This window comes from Epinephelus moara, chromosome 14 (genome assembly GCF_006386435.1).
Source record: "Epinephelus moara isolate mb chromosome 14, YSFRI_EMoa_1.0, whole genome shotgun sequence".
Lineage (NCBI taxonomy): Eukaryota > Metazoa > Chordata > Actinopteri > Perciformes > Serranidae > Epinephelus > Epinephelus moara.
Window position 1 is genome coordinate 26,521,434 of NC_065519.1, and position 16,523 is coordinate 26,537,956.

General features: G+C 42.0%; 1 protein-coding gene across 5 annotated transcripts in view; it reads right to left on the minus strand.

Moving 5' to 3' along the window:
* LOC126400603 (zinc finger MYM-type protein 4-like) overlaps positions 1-16,523 on the minus strand; it is a 30,119-nt gene that overhangs the window by 4,208 nt on the left and 9,388 nt on the right. For 3 of the 5 annotated variants that reach the window (XM_050061442.1, XM_050061446.1, XM_050061443.1), the window contains 18 exons: positions 14,400-14,634; positions 14,027-14,242; positions 13,671-13,821; positions 13,262-13,377; positions 12,782-13,144; positions 12,444-12,594; positions 12,080-12,255; positions 11,733-11,910; positions 10,878-10,991; positions 10,722-10,759; positions 10,403-10,541; positions 4,023-4,168; positions 3,791-3,908; positions 3,455-3,712; positions 3,211-3,287; positions 2,759-2,885; positions 2,480-2,631; positions 2,269-2,383 (listed from right to left, as the gene is read on the minus strand). In XM_050061442.1, the coding sequence (XP_049917399.1) occupies positions 2,269-2,383; positions 2,480-2,631; positions 2,759-2,885; positions 3,211-3,287; positions 3,455-3,712; positions 3,791-3,908; positions 4,023-4,168; positions 10,403-10,541; positions 10,722-10,759; positions 10,878-10,991; positions 11,733-11,910; positions 12,080-12,255; positions 12,444-12,594; positions 12,782-13,144; positions 13,262-13,377; positions 13,671-13,821; positions 14,027-14,242; positions 14,400-14,634 (2,870 nt within the window). The remainder of the gene's footprint in view (positions 1-2,268; positions 2,384-2,479; positions 2,632-2,758; positions 2,886-3,210; positions 3,288-3,454; positions 3,713-3,790; positions 3,909-4,022; positions 4,169-10,402; positions 10,542-10,721; positions 10,760-10,877; positions 10,992-11,732; positions 11,911-12,079; positions 12,256-12,443; positions 12,595-12,781; positions 13,145-13,261; positions 13,378-13,670; positions 13,822-14,026; positions 14,243-14,399; positions 14,635-16,523) is intronic. The other 2 variants (XM_050061445.1, XM_050061444.1) reach the window with 2 other exon arrangements.

Sequence of the window (16,523 nt, forward strand, 5' to 3'; positions counted from 1 at the left end):
GTTGTTTTTCAGTTTCAGTTATATATTGGGGGGCATTTTGGGCATTGGGGAACGTGTCCCCCTCAATGTATATGGTGACTACGGCCCTGTCAGCATGCATAATTAGGCTGCAGTTGTCTGGGTGCGCAAAGGAGAAGTGGCTGGTCTTGTCATACAAAGTTTGATGGAGTGTCAACTGGACAATATGGAGATACTGGCATCTTGAAAGCCGGACTACAAATGTGGATAGACAGGGAGAAACATGCAAGCCTAAGACGTGGTCAGATATGATATTCCTCACTATATGAAGTGGCTGATAACAAGATCTGTATAATGGATTGTAAAGAAATTCGTCAGGTTTTTATTTTGTAGACAATTGATCTGGATTTATAGCGTGATGGGATGACAGCACAATGATGTGTGTGATCACTGGAAAGCTCTGCTCCTGCGCTCCGGTTCCGCTATTTCACGTGATGTGTGGCTTCTCGCTAATGGTCGCGGAGAATATCCATAGAGAAGAACGGGTGTGAATTTGGGCGCACTATGCGTTGTTACTTTATAACCTATATGGTTAAAAAGCCTCTTGGATCAGCTGGAAACTTTGGCCATGTTGATCTTGGATGTGACCGCTGCGCAGTGGCGCTGCCTCATGTGATGTCGGAATAATCGGAAAAATGAGATTCCGACCGTAAAGCAATATTTCAGTGGAAACGGTTGACAACGTGTTTTTTTAAACATTTTGAGTGATAAAATACAACACATCTTCTTTGTAATGTCCATGATGTCTCCACATTAGGACTTAAATGCTCATGAACACACAATGAAGTAAGAACGACTTCCCAACTTGGGAAATCGGACCATCCGAGGAGCACATGAATTATACTTGGTGGTTTAAGTATGACGAAAACACGTTGGGGCAAGCCCTTCCGGAACACATAGAGATTGCATTGGAGTGCCTGCATTTAGAAAAAAAAGCATTTTACATGGAAGTCTATGAGAGTGAGTCGGGGCGATTTCCAGCAAGGCTGATATCGCCCCAAAGGGCCGGAACGTGACTTCACACTGCCTCTGATTGGATATTCAGAGGCAGGACGAGCTGTTTCAAGTGGAAATTATCAGAATAATTAATATATTGTGTGTATATATGACAATAATGATGATGATAATCATACATTTATTATCATCATCTTTCTTTTCTTTTGTGGCTCAAGGAGGGGCGGCACCCTATCGCCCTCTATTGGCCAGCCGCCCCTGCTGCCACGGCAGCCGCCTGTGGGCAAACAGATCAGTCTCCAGCGCGCCGCTGTCCAGCAACCTCGAATCTGTAGGGGAGGGGGGGCGGACATGACTCGCGGCAGTATTTTGAATTTGAGTGCAGTAACCGTTTTGGCCACATTCTTACATACAGCGCCTTTATCCGGTTCTGGGTGCCTCAGTGCCTTTCATCTCACTACATGCTATGATTGAGAATGAAGAAATAATGGATGTATTAAGAGAACTGGATTTGATGTTAATGAATACTGGCAGATAAATATTTTAAAATCATCACTACAAAATTGAAACAGTAAAATTAAACTGAGTTTTATGGTGTCAACCAGGCATAAAAACATTTGAAATTAATTCTTAAAGATTAACCACAGTAAGGGTTGAGACAACCTGTGATATTAAAGCAGCATTAATACATTTTTTGGCCACTTGGGGGCAGCAGAACAACCTGTTAATACAACATTGAAATGTCAACAACTTATAAAGCTGTCAAGGTGAATCTGTCAGCAAAGTGTTGCCTACTTACACATCTATATAGAATTTAGCCATTGTTAATATAAGAATATTGATTAGATTAATCTGACTCAATCAGAGGAATGGCAGACTCCGCCACTACCAATGAAAATGGTATGTAAAGACATAGTGGTGTAATGGCATCCTGAGCAGATTGAAGTCACTCTACATCTGTGTGTTGTTATCCAAGCTTCTCCTGTCCTGACCCACAGTGGTGGAACAGCGCCATCGCAAAAGCACAGTACACACACTCCAGTTCCTGCCACGTTAACACCATTAGCTCTGTTAGCACTATTACTGTTAGCATTTGTCACACTGTTAGCACTGCTAGCACCACTGGCTGCTAGCCACCTCCATTTTGAGAGCCGTGTGAAGGCAATTCCCATTCAGACTCTGAATCAGAGATAACCTCTAAATGTTGTATTCAGCTCATTTAATATAAATACATTAAAAAGTTATTTCAGAAAACCCCAAGCCCCAAGGATTATGGCTTTATGTCACTGATCATACCACTAGGCAGCGGTTTCGGTTTCCAGAGTCGCAGCATCCCACTGATGTTGGTGGCAAACTGACTGTACAGCGCATCGGTAAAGATGTTCTCTATGCGGCCCTTCATGAACAGATACTGTCCAAACAGAGGGAGACAGAAAATAAGGACTCAATAAAAAACACAAAAAAGGAATCCAGATGGACAGCAGTGACACAGTATGTGTGTGTGTACCTGCTGTATCCCCAGACAGAGGTAGAAGATGCTGTCTGGGCTGTAGGTCTCTCCATTAGGCCGTCTTACTTCTCTGATGAAGCAGGACAGAGCAAAGCTCAGCTCAGCGGAGTCACACTGAAGGACGTCTTCTTTAATATCCACGATATTGGCTGCAGGGGAGGAGACCATGAAACACAGCTAGTATAGAATAAAACAGGTTACAATGGGACCAATCAATAGAATCACAGGAAGAGATATGCTAAAATAATAGTAGAATATAAGATAACTGAGGCTCACATTCTTTCTCGTGTTTGTTTCGTTGTTGGACCCAGCTCCTCCAGGCTTTAACCCCATACAGGTGGTTCAGTTTGGCAGGGGCTGGAGTCACCACTGCAGCGCGGTTTAACACGGTTCGCCTTCGACTCTGGATGGATTGAAATGCAATGAAAAGTGGGTAGTGTGGAAAATGGTTGACATGGCTAAAAGCTTAACTTTGATTAGACAATTAAATACATGTAATATTCAAGAACATCACAACATCCAAAGACAGTGCAGTAGTGTATGTTAGAAAGATGTCAACATCCACTGATTCCTACAGCACTTGAATGCACCATGTAACTACACCAAGTGTCACCCTGCAGGAAAACAGCTTATAACTAAAGTCAGTGGAGAAAAATGTTTTAAATCAGAGGCTGATCAAATCAATCTGAGTTTACCAAAAGACAGCTGATCTATCAGGGGAGTCATACCCGTTTTCGGCTGGAGAAAACGTCCCTGGGTCTCTTCACTCCTCGCTGTGGTGCAGGTGGCTTCTGATCTAACGGTTCTACAAAACAAATACAAAAGACCTGTGAGTGACTGTCAGTGTGCATGCGTGTGTTGTTGAGTAGTTTTCATCTCTGCTTGTAGCAACTACATGCCATCCAGTTTTTTCATTTTTTTTCATTTTACAGATTCATTTTTGTGTTCACTTTAAGTTATATGATGTCTCACCGGACGGGAAGTCAGTCTCCAAGTCCATCATGGGAGAGGAGGGAGGTTGATCCTCAGCACTGGTGGTAGGTGGGTCACTTGTCGTGGTGGTCTCCTCTGGCTTTGTATCAAGTTGAGGATCAGCTGACTCTGTGCTCCTCTCTGAGCTGACAGTAAGCGGCAGGTCGTTTTGTACCGCTTTTTGAGTCTCCTCATTTTCACAGCTTATGGGAGTGACCACCTCTGACTTCATGTCTCCACTGTTAGAACTACTCTGGTCTGCAAAAGACAGAGCAAACATTTGTCAAGCTTTATATGACTTAAATATATAAAAATCAGGACAGAAACCTTCCTCACCTGTGCTGGAAACAGGCCCATCTTTTTGTTTTTCTTTCTCTAACGCCAAAGGCTCTGATTGGACTGCTGCATCTATCATGTCCTTGCTCTGTGGTGGTATGATCATGGGTACTGGAACCTGTACAATAAAAACCACGAGAAACAAATTATCATTTGATTTTCTGCAGCAAATACTCCAAAAAGTACATGAATCATTCTGGATTCACTGGATTACTAATGTAATGGGACGTACAGGCAAAGGCATAGCTATCGGAACAGGTGTGTGCTGGGAGTACATGTTCATAGGCACTGGAATGAAGACCGGTACTGGAACTGGCACCATTATCACCTTCACTTTCTCCTCTCCTGCTGAGGAGCTAACTGAGGGCAGAGGCTGAGCTGGAAGACAGAGGGAGGAGGAAAGATCATGAAGAAGAGACAGTCAAAAATGTTTATTAGGAGGATACGCAAGAATTTTTACATTTTTGAATTGAAACATTTAGTTGCAATTTAATTTAAAAGATAAGATTAGACACAGACATCCTACTGTCGCACATAAAGTCATAATAAAATGTATATAAAAAGGGTAAAACTGATGATTTAGTGACATCTTAGTATATTAAATATACTGCTTTTATTAAATAAAATGTATTATGCTACTACATGCAGTCTCTATATGCAGCTGCAATTTTCTAGAATGCAGACATGACAGCAAGTGACCAAAAAAACTGGGTAAGTATTGTTCTTGTTAAGGAGAGACAAAATATTTTAGTGCAGTTTTATTTGTGCTGCTTAAAGGTCACCTTATATTTATCATTGAGATGCTCTGTCAGTCATAAATCACCGTACACCATAAATCACCATAAATATGAGACCATGGTTAAGAATACTGATAACCTCTGGTAATTTAATATGTAACAAATGCACCACTCAGCTCTCTGCCAACGTGTGGCTAAAATGTTTCATACAGAACCTTTGTGTTGTAGCAATTTCTGATAATGTAGACACTTTTTCACAGAGCAGGTGCAACACTCCCCTGACTGAACCTGTTCAAAAGAGTGTGCACTCAGATGCATTAACAGTTTCACTTTACAGGGCATCTTTTGTTTAGGGAACACATGACCTCAGGCTTGAAAAGTAAACCTGCTATTACATCATGTTGACATTTCTGCAGATTCCAGCAGATGCTTTACTGTCTCAAGGCAGGCAGCAGCGTTTCATGTCTCTGGAAAACACTTTTGCTTGTGTCAGTGGAAAATTATCCTATTTATTTGACCATCATTGGCCCTGACACAGTGTCTGATTTCAGACACCTGTGGAATGATTTCCCTCTCACTAATCAAATTTTATCTACACTTCATTTGTTTATGTATTGAATTTATTATTACTTTCAGGTCTGTTTGCATCCTCACACTGCTGTCTACAAGTAACTCAGTGTCTGCTGGGAGTTACCTTTTGTCTTTTGTTCTTGTGGCATTCATGTCTTGAGTACAGCCTGAGGATTACGGAAGCAGCTTTTGCAGCATACTACAACAAACATCTTAAAATGACTGTAGCCTTCTTTTTAAAAACAGGGTCAAATGATTTCAGGTGAGAGTTACTAAATAATCACTGCTCGATAAGTTTTATTTAGACTGATGTGTGCAACCTTAATATGTGGGCCCGTGTCAACAGTTTTACATTCACAATCTTAACAAACTTGTGTTTTTGAGGCAGGTGAAATCTGAGAAATGTCACTCACACACACGTACACCAACAAAACTTTACTCACAAATTAAATTTATTGACACATTTTTTGCATTTAACAAAACCATGACAATATTCTTTTAAACAAACAAGAGACAGAAATGCAACATGAGTCCATGTCAGTGTTATAAAGACAATGAAAAACTAAAAACATGCAGTTAAAGTGAAGTTATTAAAGCTTACAACAGACAGTAGGTTGTACAGGAAGTAAAAAAAGTTAACCATTTATGAAACATGTAATACAGGGCTAGAAAATGTCAGCCAAGGCAAAGCTGACTCGCTTTGACAGCAGGTGGATGAACTGAAGTCAAGACTGCATCAGTAGTGAGGTACAGCAGGGAATCCAACCATCAGCTCTTATACATCACACATTCATAATAGACATTAAAATGGCGCGCACCAGTACAAATAAGATAACCGCACATCCAAATGAATTCTGTTTTCATCTCTCAGACACATACAATTAATTGCATTTTTTTATCCTTATGTAATCCTGACAGCTGTATTTAAAATTATGGAGCACCAGGCCGAGAATCTCTTTTATGTTTATTGAGAATGTTACACTTCATTTCCTAGTTTGGGCAGCTCGTCCTCAGGTCATTATGGCAGTGACAGTGAACCCAAACTAAATGACCTTCACCTAAGATCATCTATCAGCTCTGACTGCCCCTTTGAGGGAAAACTGTTCATTTCGACAAGAACTTGACGGCTCTTGTCATTTCCTATGACACCTCCTTTAAGGTCATCTCCTTCACAGACCAGCAGCTGATTTTATGTAACTAACCAGCATCTTTAATTCCAGCTGAATTATGATGGGTCTTTTTGAAAGAATTAAATGTGCCCTATCTAGACTAAAGTTACATACTTTATCTACAGTGGGGTGAAAATCCTGTAAAAGCAAGCCACTGTTTTACAAGAGATTCCAATAACACAAAAATAATTTAAAGGTATAGTGTGTAGGATTTAGTGGCATCTAGTGGCTGAGGTTGCAGACTGAAATGCACATAATTTGAGCCAGTGTTTAGTTTATCCATGCTGAGCTACTGTAGAAACAACATGCTCTGTGGAAGAGAACCCCTTAAATCCTACACACTAGACTTTTAATACTTACGCTCAAGTATTTTATTCAAAGTAGAAGCACATTTAGCAGCACAGTTGCCTGAATCCAGCTCCATGAACCTGCATTACTGTTGCCCTGTTGCATATACGTATGGAACAATTGACAGTGGCGTTTTTTTCATGGGCTGCATCTGGGCAAGCAGGTAGGCACAAGTGACCCTAATAAATGTAAGGATCAGGTTACATACTGTATGACAGGTATCATTACTGCTTGTGAAACAGTGAATGACTTTTCAGCCTGTAATGTAAACTGGTATCACATCATGATGATGTGGTGGTAGTGAAACAGAACCCTCCAGAAATAAAGTGGCAGCACAGTCCATTTATACAACAAACACGAACACAAGTAAACAAGTTAAAGAAACACTAGATTCATACATTTTAACCTTTTGACAAATGTACCGTGATCAGGATCAGCTTTAATGACACGTTAATAAACTGTGACATAGATTCAATAATGAGGTAAGATTTTTTTTTTTTTTTTTTTACTAACATGTTACAGTACGGTCAGTGAAGCACTTAAGGAAGTCCCTTAACCTTGTGTAAACGGTTAGCCCATCAGTTACAGACCACTTACAGTAATACCCCCTCACAAAATAAATATGCTTTCTGGGAAGACACAGACAGCCATGAAAAACTGTTCTGCACAAATACTGCTATCTTTACTGGATTATAAAAATACCAAAACACCCCTGTAAGTGCATAACTTTACTGCACTACCACTTTGCGAGTACACATTCATGCAACTACTGTAAACTAATGGCTGTTCTGCTTCTGCTGTCAGTAAGGTTTTGGGTTTGACTTCGACATACAAGCACAGAAAAGGAAGAGAAGGTCACTAAAGTAGTGTAGGCGTGAAGACAACCGGTTAACCCTGTAGCTGTTTGATCTTTGTCCCAGGTCAGCGCAGAAGACAACTTCTAATGCCAGCAGGTCAGGAGGCTGTGGAGAGAAAAACTCGGGTGATACACTCGACCCTCTTAAGAAGTCAGTTCAATTGACTTGGAAAAAGCAGATCACATCAGTGCATCTGAATGTAATAGCATTAACAAAACACAGAATGGGGCTCCTTGAATAGGGGATACAGCTGTGGTTTAAAACTTTTAGTTTTACTATTTCAAGGGAAAATTCATCATCTTTCATGTGGATGTCCAGTGATGCAATAAAATCCTATGTGTGTGCGCTATACAGACAGAGAGCTGAGTTCAGCAGCTGCAAAATCTGTTCTTCCTTCATCCAGTGGCATCATTAGATGCACCAGTGACGTAGTCGGAAGGAGGAAGAACTACAGGCTATTTCAGCTTTGACAGGGGCATGTTCTAGATGCTGCTTAAAAGAGGACCTCCCTCTTTCTCTTTGAAAACTAGCTATGTTTCCAAAACCAAATATGGCCTCCAAAAATAGGAGCACAGAACCTCACGCACAGAAGATTTAATGGTACATTTTACTTTTATTTTTTATTTACAGTTTTTGGCTGACTTGGATATTCAGTCGTATTTATGTAAGCCACAGTACACAACAGAAAAAATGCAGCAGAGTGAGGCCGGGGCTGTCGTACATAAGGATATGGCCGGCAGAGTCCTTCCAGAACCTGAGCTGCCAAGAGCAAACACCGACTGGTGGTGCCTTTGCTCATACTGCCCTCCAGTGCCAATAGAAACGTAATCATTCTGCTGTAACGACTTTCAGCATGGACATTTTATATGGGATGCTGTCGCCCACACCAAGAGAACAGTATAGTAACGTGAGACACCAAGTGAAAGAGCCTGCGTGTGCGTTACTATGCATAAAATTTTTACTCCTCACATGGACAGGCGTTTGCTGGAGATCTTCTTCAGGGTCGTGAAGATAAACTAGAAAAGACAACCAGCAGGGCCAAAATGGCAGATGACTGCTGAGTGAGTATTTTTGTCATCTAATGCTAATGTAAGTTACTTTGTTGAGTTGAGCCTTAGTAGTAGAGTAAATTTAAGTTGGCCTTTTATTGTGAAAGGAAAAAGCGAAAGGATTGAAGCAGTAATGTCCTGCCGCTGACAGTGTGAAAAATACAGAATGGCTGCTGTCTTGGTTCAAGCTGGTTTAGAATACGGAGCCTCCATTTTTTTTTATTTTGTTACCTGCATAAGCAGGCTGCACTATGTTTTGGCTGGGTGTCTGTAGCTCACACAATGCATGCTGGTACTTGTAAGCACTGCAGGCACGGCTCCATGAGCAGGCAGACTCCGCTTTGTCTGTCAATATAGCACGCACTGAGAACATAATTGCTTCTACATTTACCATCAAACATGACTGGACATCCACATAGAGGTGGAAAATTTTCCCTTTAATGGTGTTATTATATATTTAAAGTGTGACTACATTAGTTTTTGTTGTGTCAGTCAGAGGGCTCACCTTATGTTTCCAGTTCAGGAACTGTTTTGTAGATCAGTCTGGTGTGGTAGAGCTCAAAACAGGGCACAGGACAGAGGCTGGGCTCTCCTGAACACGTCTTACAGTAATACGATGTCTGCCTCCTCAATGTCTTGCTCTTCTGCTCACAATGCTTCATTTCTGCGTGCTCCCCCTCTTTTCTCTCCCCATCGTTCTCATCATGGGAGTTTACTCCCTTGACTTCCTCGGCGTCTTCTTCCATTTTCCTCTGTGGCTCCTCATCCTTATCCATCTTCTGCTTCTTCTCCTCCTGCTGCTCTTCTTCCTCCTCCCTCTTCCTCTTGTGTTGTGAGCAGACCTTGCAGTCGGAGTCAGTGTCTCTCTTGCCCAGGAAATGGCGTCCGGTTAGGCGTGCTGGCACGCCATTACAGGGCTGAGTTTCTCCCTGAGGTTTCGGAGACGGCGGCAGAGACGGAGACGTAGATGTGGATGCTTCAGCAGATGACTGGTCAGGTTGCGAGGAGCTATCTAGCAGAGCTGGTGCAATTATTGAAACAGCTAGTTGTGAACAATGAACAATTGAGTGAACCAAAAAGATGAATGAAAATGAATTAGATGGTGTGTAGCGTTGTGACAAACACCCTACAAAAGGCACACCAGCCAGACTGGATCTTTCTATCAACGCTACTTTAACTAGATACTACATTATCATTGTTAATGTTTGCTGTGGGTATTAGCATTGACTGATGTATACCAATTATTTTAGATTTAAATAACGAAAAAAAGCAAACAAAATTTTAGTACCAAACCCATTTGTTTTTAAAACCAGTGAGAATGACAAAGCCTAAGCAAACTTCAATGTTATATTCTGCAAAGCATTAAGTTCAAAGTTGTTTTAGTTTTGGTGACAATTCAACTTTCAACAATTTCAATTCACCTCACCTGATTTGTGTCATAAGAAAATATTTAATCACAGCAACTGCCTCAGAGTGAAACCTAACCCTGCACTACCATGATCTGTTTGGATTGGTCAATAAACACAAAGAGATGCCTGGGAGAAATTTCTCCTCACATCAAGCAGGACTGAAGGTTCCATCACCATCAGAGTGTGTACAGGGATAACATACAAAATGTAAACAGTCATGGTAGAAAAAGATTAAAATCAAGACAGATTTTAAATACTTAATGCTTGATGTTTCAAATGTCTGTAGGAACAATGTGCAGTAAGTACACTTGGTATTTGGACACTCTGTGGTGCATTTTACTGTCAGGAAGCTGCTGACTGTCACACAGTCCAGATGAAATTTGCATATTTAAATCCTGCTGTACAGCTGATCTGTGTCCACTGTTAACAACATGCAACAAAGTTGAACTTATTTAAGTGATTTTTGTAGTTACCTGCTGTTTCAGTGGAAGATGTGGACATCTGGCACATGCTCTCTTGGTCCATAGTGAAGGGCCGACACAGAACTGACTTGTTCTTCATTTGACGTCGACGGGGGACAGGCACTCGCATGGCATCAGTCTGGGTACTGGCCTGGAAACAGACATTACATAAATAAACAAATGAACAAAAGGGAAAAAAGAAGATCTCATGTAGTTCTTAATCATAAATACACTGCAAAGGACAGTGTCTTATTTCTGACCAGATCTAAGTCTAGACCCACAGCTGTATGTAAGGTCTAACCTGAAACAAACACACACAGAGAGTACATACATGGTCTAGGTTCTTGCCATCAGTGGTCGGAAGTGCTCCTACAAAAGAGGCATAAAGGTAAAACAACATTTCATAAACCCCACTGTGAGAAATGTATTTCATAAATATATAAAAACAATGAACTGATATGATTATATAACTAGTGATATAACTAACCAGTAAAAGCAGTATCTGCTGTTACACTGGGCTGAGTGGCAGAGCCATTGGCCAGTGACACGACATCAGCTATGACAGGGTTCATCTTTGAGGAGTGGTGGGGCTGTGTTGGAGCTGAAGGAAGAGAGGCACATACTGAAGTTAGAACATTTGGCGTCATTTTACATGAGAGAATAATGATTTTCTTTTTAATTCTCCTTTTTCTTCTCACTGGGTGCACTCTAAAACCTGACTAACACAGTGCTGGTTTGTGCTGATCGGGTGTGGTTTTCACTTCATTTGAATTTGACAAACAAAATTGCATCTGCCCCTTAGGCTGACATGAGACAAAGCTCTGTGCAGCACGCAAACGTAACACCACCTAACCAACAGCTTTGCAATAATACAGACTAATGAGAATGTTTTTCATGTGGCTGAATATAAATACAAGAAGTTCTGTACTGTCTTAAAAGCTGTAAAATGATACATTAAAGTTAATCACAGCATATCTGCCACATGCTGCTGATTAATTATCAGCTGACAGAGATTGAGCCGAGATTGTTAAATTCTTCATAAACATTCACCAAACGTTTTTTATTAAACTGTGGTTGTTGCTTAGTTAATCATGAACATTTAAGGGTTTACAGGAATACTCGAAGACAAGTTTTAAGGGGATTTTGCAACAGTCAAACCCAAAAAGCAGGTAAAACATGTTCTTGCAGCAAAACAACTCCCACATACTGTGGGAACTAGCCAGGTCTACTTTTCTGTAAGCTGGCACTTGTGATAAAGGTGTCTTATTTTAACAAGCCTGAGCTTTTTGGCATGTTGACTCAACATTATTCTGTATCACGCTGATGAGATGACACAATTTACCATATGGTGTTTGTGGGGCCGTTCCAGTACCATTACTGCTGCCGTGTTGGCTTGTCTCAAAATGCATGTTGCAGTACTGCAGCAGGCAGGTCATGTTGCAGAAATTACGGACTGAGCCCAAACATTGCAGCTTCTCAGTCATGTAGCCCTGTTTCCTACAACTGTCACATCGACCCATCTGGACAGGAGAGAAGGAGGAGGAGGAGGGAAGAAAAGACAGGAGGACAGAGAAGATGGAGGAAGATTAAATAAAAAAGAAACATAACCACACTGAGCATATAGTAGCACACTCCCCCTGATTCAATAGCATACAGTGTTATAGTGTGGTGGGACATTTGTCTCCTTACCCCATAGTAGAGTACAGTGTACTGGGACATGCAGTGGGGTCTACAGAACTCCTCCATCCTGCCTCCATAGTGACTGTGGAGCATCTTCTGGCCGATGCCAGAGCAGTAGGTGCAGGGACGCCAAGGATGATCCTTGTTACGAGATGTCAGGTCATGTTTGAAAAGCAGCTTACAGCCTGGAACACAGGATAGGTGGGGTATTACATTACTTTAATCAGAGTACCACAAACATACATTGAACTTTGAGAGAGCTGTAGTTCATTTTGTCAAGATTGTGACTGGACAGAGTTGACCAGGTAAACTAGCATTAATCGGACAATGTAGGAAAGGATAAAGGGGAAAAGCCACTTCTGGGTTAACTCACTTTCACTGCAGAAGACCAGGTCCTGTTGGTTGTAGCTGATGGTGTCAAAGTGCACTTTCTCCTGTTTACAGCACTCACATTGAATCAGAATATTCTTCTGGGTTTTATACTGCTCACAGCACTTCCTACCACAGAACATAGAAATACGACCCTGCAGGAAAAAAGGCATCACTGTTACCATCATTATTGTTAGCTGATGAGGGTTACACTCGTCACGCAACTTGCTATAATGCTATGTTCACAATGAATGTAAAGCAAATTTTTGTCTCACGTTACTCGAACAAATTTGGCTACTGAAGTGTATTCCACGACTGGAAAATGTGAGCTGTGCTCCTTACTTGGTGACTGAATAGCAGCGGCTTCATGCTGAACTGATTGCTGCACTGATGGCAGGTCAGCTTGGAGTTGTCACTGGTTCCGCCCTCTGCAGGTTTCTGGGGCTTATCAGCAGGTGCTCTGGCCTGGGCCTGCCCTGGGACAGAGGGGGAGGATATGGCTGGGTAGGGAGGCACCAGTGGGGGCACTGAGCTATGACTGGGATGGTGGCCTGGGTAGGGGACTGAAGATGGGTAGTCCTGAGGGATGGGAGGGACTGAGCTGGCTCCAGCTGAGGGTCCCTGTTTGGGGGCGTCTCTGTGGGAGGAGTCCTTTAAAGCAGAGGTTCCATTGGTCATGTCTGGCTGAGAGGTGTTTCCAGATTTCTGTAAAGAGAAGGTGGGAAAGTAACAGCAACGTCACATCTTGGTATAGGCAAACAGATCCTCCATCAACTACTTTAGTTAGATACAAAACAGCTCTTATGCTATTGGTGAATTTACCCTGTATATAGTAACGCAGTCATAGGAGCAGAAGTTGCGAATGGTGCCGTCCACCATGGCCAGATGATACTGAGGAACAGCCGACACCCTGCACTGGCAGCAGGGGAATGCAGCACCTACGGAAAAAGGGCATCAGTTAGTACGTGAGCTTGCACCATGTATATTAATTAATGATAAAACAGCTTTCACTGGCTCTGGCTGTGATAGAGGCTGCAGTGATATAAAGTTAGGTGCCACGTTTAACGTTTTAAATTCAGTGAATCCTTGCCATGAATGTATTTATATAAACCAGTAAAAAGATTACGGTCGTCACTGAGAAGATCTGAAGCCTCTTTCAATTTCTGCATTTAAGATCACATATACCAGCCAACCTTGGCACATGAGTGTGTGTCTCTGTGGTGGGTCCTACCCATAAGAACGTGTCGAGGTGGTCGACTCTGTTCCACACAAGCAGATGAACAGTAAAGCTGGACTTTGCCCCTTTGGTCTCGTTCCATGATGGTGGAGGACGCTATTGCCATTTTGTGACAGCAGGCACAGGAAACCAACTTTCTGCAGGTCTGTGCAAAAACACAATTAGTATTGACGAGGTTTTGCTACATTCACTTGCTAAACATGGGGGGCTGTGCATGATTTGTCTGATGTCACACGATTTCATGGTAGTCAATGTAACTTTAAGTGCCTGAAACCTTGGTCGGGACATCCCTAAAAGGAACCAAACAAGATTAAAAAAAAAAAAAAAAAGATCTTTTCGATAACACATACCTGTTTGTAGGTGTTAATACAGGTGGGGCCACAGAAGTTGAGCTGAGATCTTTCAATTGTGAGCGTGTGACAGGAGCCTGAGTTGCTATTACAGTAAAGTCCGCAGCCTTCACAGCAGTTCATGGCTAACTGCCGCATCTTGCGCCATGTTACAAAACAAGCGTTACTACAGAGTCTGTGCAGACGACCTTGATGGGTGACCTCGTGCTCAATCTGCTGCAGAGATGAAACAGTCAAACACAAAGACCATAAAGAGATTTAGACTGCAGAGTGGAGACGCAGAGGACCTGGGATAATACTGCTGATTTGGCTTATCGGGCATCTTGACCAAAATTTGTCTTTATCTTAAAAGCTTGCCTTATATGTCTCTTACCCTGTTAGACACTCTGCAGACACTGCAAAAGGGCTTTTCAGGAGCTTGCCGCTCCACTTGTTTCTCAGGCGGCTTCTCAGGTTTCTTCTCCAGTCGTTTGTCAGTCCATTTATCAGGACCCTTATCAGTCTGTTTCTTCTTGTGTCGAAATACGGACAGACAGAACTGGCCACAGAAGTTAATGTAGGTGCCCTCTTCTGGAATCGTGATCATGTCCCTGGGCTGAAGAATCTCCCTGCAGAGAGAACAGCACAAGAAATAAATTTAGTTGTAAAAAACATAGCATGACGGCAGGATAGGGGTTGGAACATACAAAGTGGCAAAAGGGATGAAAAGTTAAACACTGAATTCAAATTGACAGACGTGGGTTTGCAGAGTTATATAGCCTGGCACTTAGACAAATCTGTGAGCTCATGTTTTATTTCCTGTGGCAGATGTATTTAGTCTCCCTCCTGTTCAGACACATTTCCAGCAACTTGAGATTTGATAGGTCAATCACAACTGTTTATCTAATATGGGGCATGTTTAAGATGATGACTTAAAAAGAGAAAAGGTGTTGAGAATTTCTTTAACATTTGTCCACCAGTAGAAATTTGGCGATACCATTTCTACCACAGGAGCTATTCAGGATGGGCCATGTACTGTAGCCAATCAGCGCTGGATTCTTGCGTGATCTTGTGATTCTCACATGATCTCGCGAATCCAGCTGCCTCGCAGGGGACATGATTTGTGCAGACATGGGGGAGGAAGGTGAAGTTGTAAATACAGAAAACTTTAACACTAGAAAAGAATTTTAGTTTTAGTGTTTTGAGACTTTTGTTTTTATCAAGTGTTGTCTCATGTCAGACAGTTGTTCTTGTTTTCTTTGTATGGTAGTTTCAAATAAAAAAAAGAAAATAATCAAATGTGATGTCCAGCAAATGATGTGGGTTTCGTTAATCATTGGCAAACTTTCTGGGGAAAACCTGGTNCCTGTGAGGCAAATTGTGATTTGTGATATTGGGCTTTATAAATAAAATTGATTGATTGATTGATTGATGAAGTAATGTATGGTTATTTTAAACCATTTCATAACCAAATCTAAAGAATAATTACTGTATCTTGGTGCATATCATTAGCATGATATAAAACTACATGTACAGTACCATGATAGACGATTTTGGCCCACGCCTAAATTTGCATTTGCAATTTGTCCTGGTAATGTGAGGCTAGGAGTTACAGCGCTAAGTATCAACTTTAAAATCCCACCCCCCCATGGGACCAATTGAGACCAGCACTTGTCACTTTATAGAAAAATAATAATATTTATCCTGAAATAATGGCACATACACACATACAGTGTTTCCCATTAATTAATGAAACTATGGCGGCCCGCCATAGTTTAATTTGACCCGCCATAGTTTCTAAATAAAAGATTTAGGCCGCCGAAAGTATTGAGAAAGTATTGACTTCTCATGATATAAATAATATCTCGAACGCCGTAGCGTTTTGTGCCGATGTGCTCAGGCTGTCAGATCCAGCGCTCGACAGTGCAAACGTTTCACTCGACTAAAAATACGTGTGTGAGAACTGTAAAAAATATTTAGGGGCACATGTGCGCATAAAAAAAAAAATCAGCAGAAGCAGGCTATATTTTTGTCAATAAAAATATGATAATCTAACCGCAAATGTTGGAGGAACTCCAGCTGCCTTTCCTCTTCCCTGTGTGACACGGTTATGGGCGGTTTTTCAAGCCACTGACGGCACAATGAATAGAAGTCCCACTGTCGGCAGCGTGGAAATAAGTCAAAGGGCTCTAGTTTCCCGGCGCAGCGCAGGGTGGCGAACCCCGCGCAGAGCTGGTTTCGAGCAGCGCAACCCGAGGCACGCTCAGTTTGGTAGTTTGGCAGAGATGGGTGCGGCGCAGCAGGGGGAGGTGTGGACAGATCCAGCTTGGCGCAGTGACAGTTTTGTGCCAAAAGGCTTCGCCGAAGGTGCGCTAAAAGCTCGCCATCTGAAACCAGGTCTACTGTCAGCGCAGGGGGAGCGCAGCCGGTGTAAGCCGAAGTTTGGCTGACCGGCGGACAGTGCGCACACGTCACCAAAACCTCACAGGCAGGTTTCCAGAATATCAGGCACATTAAC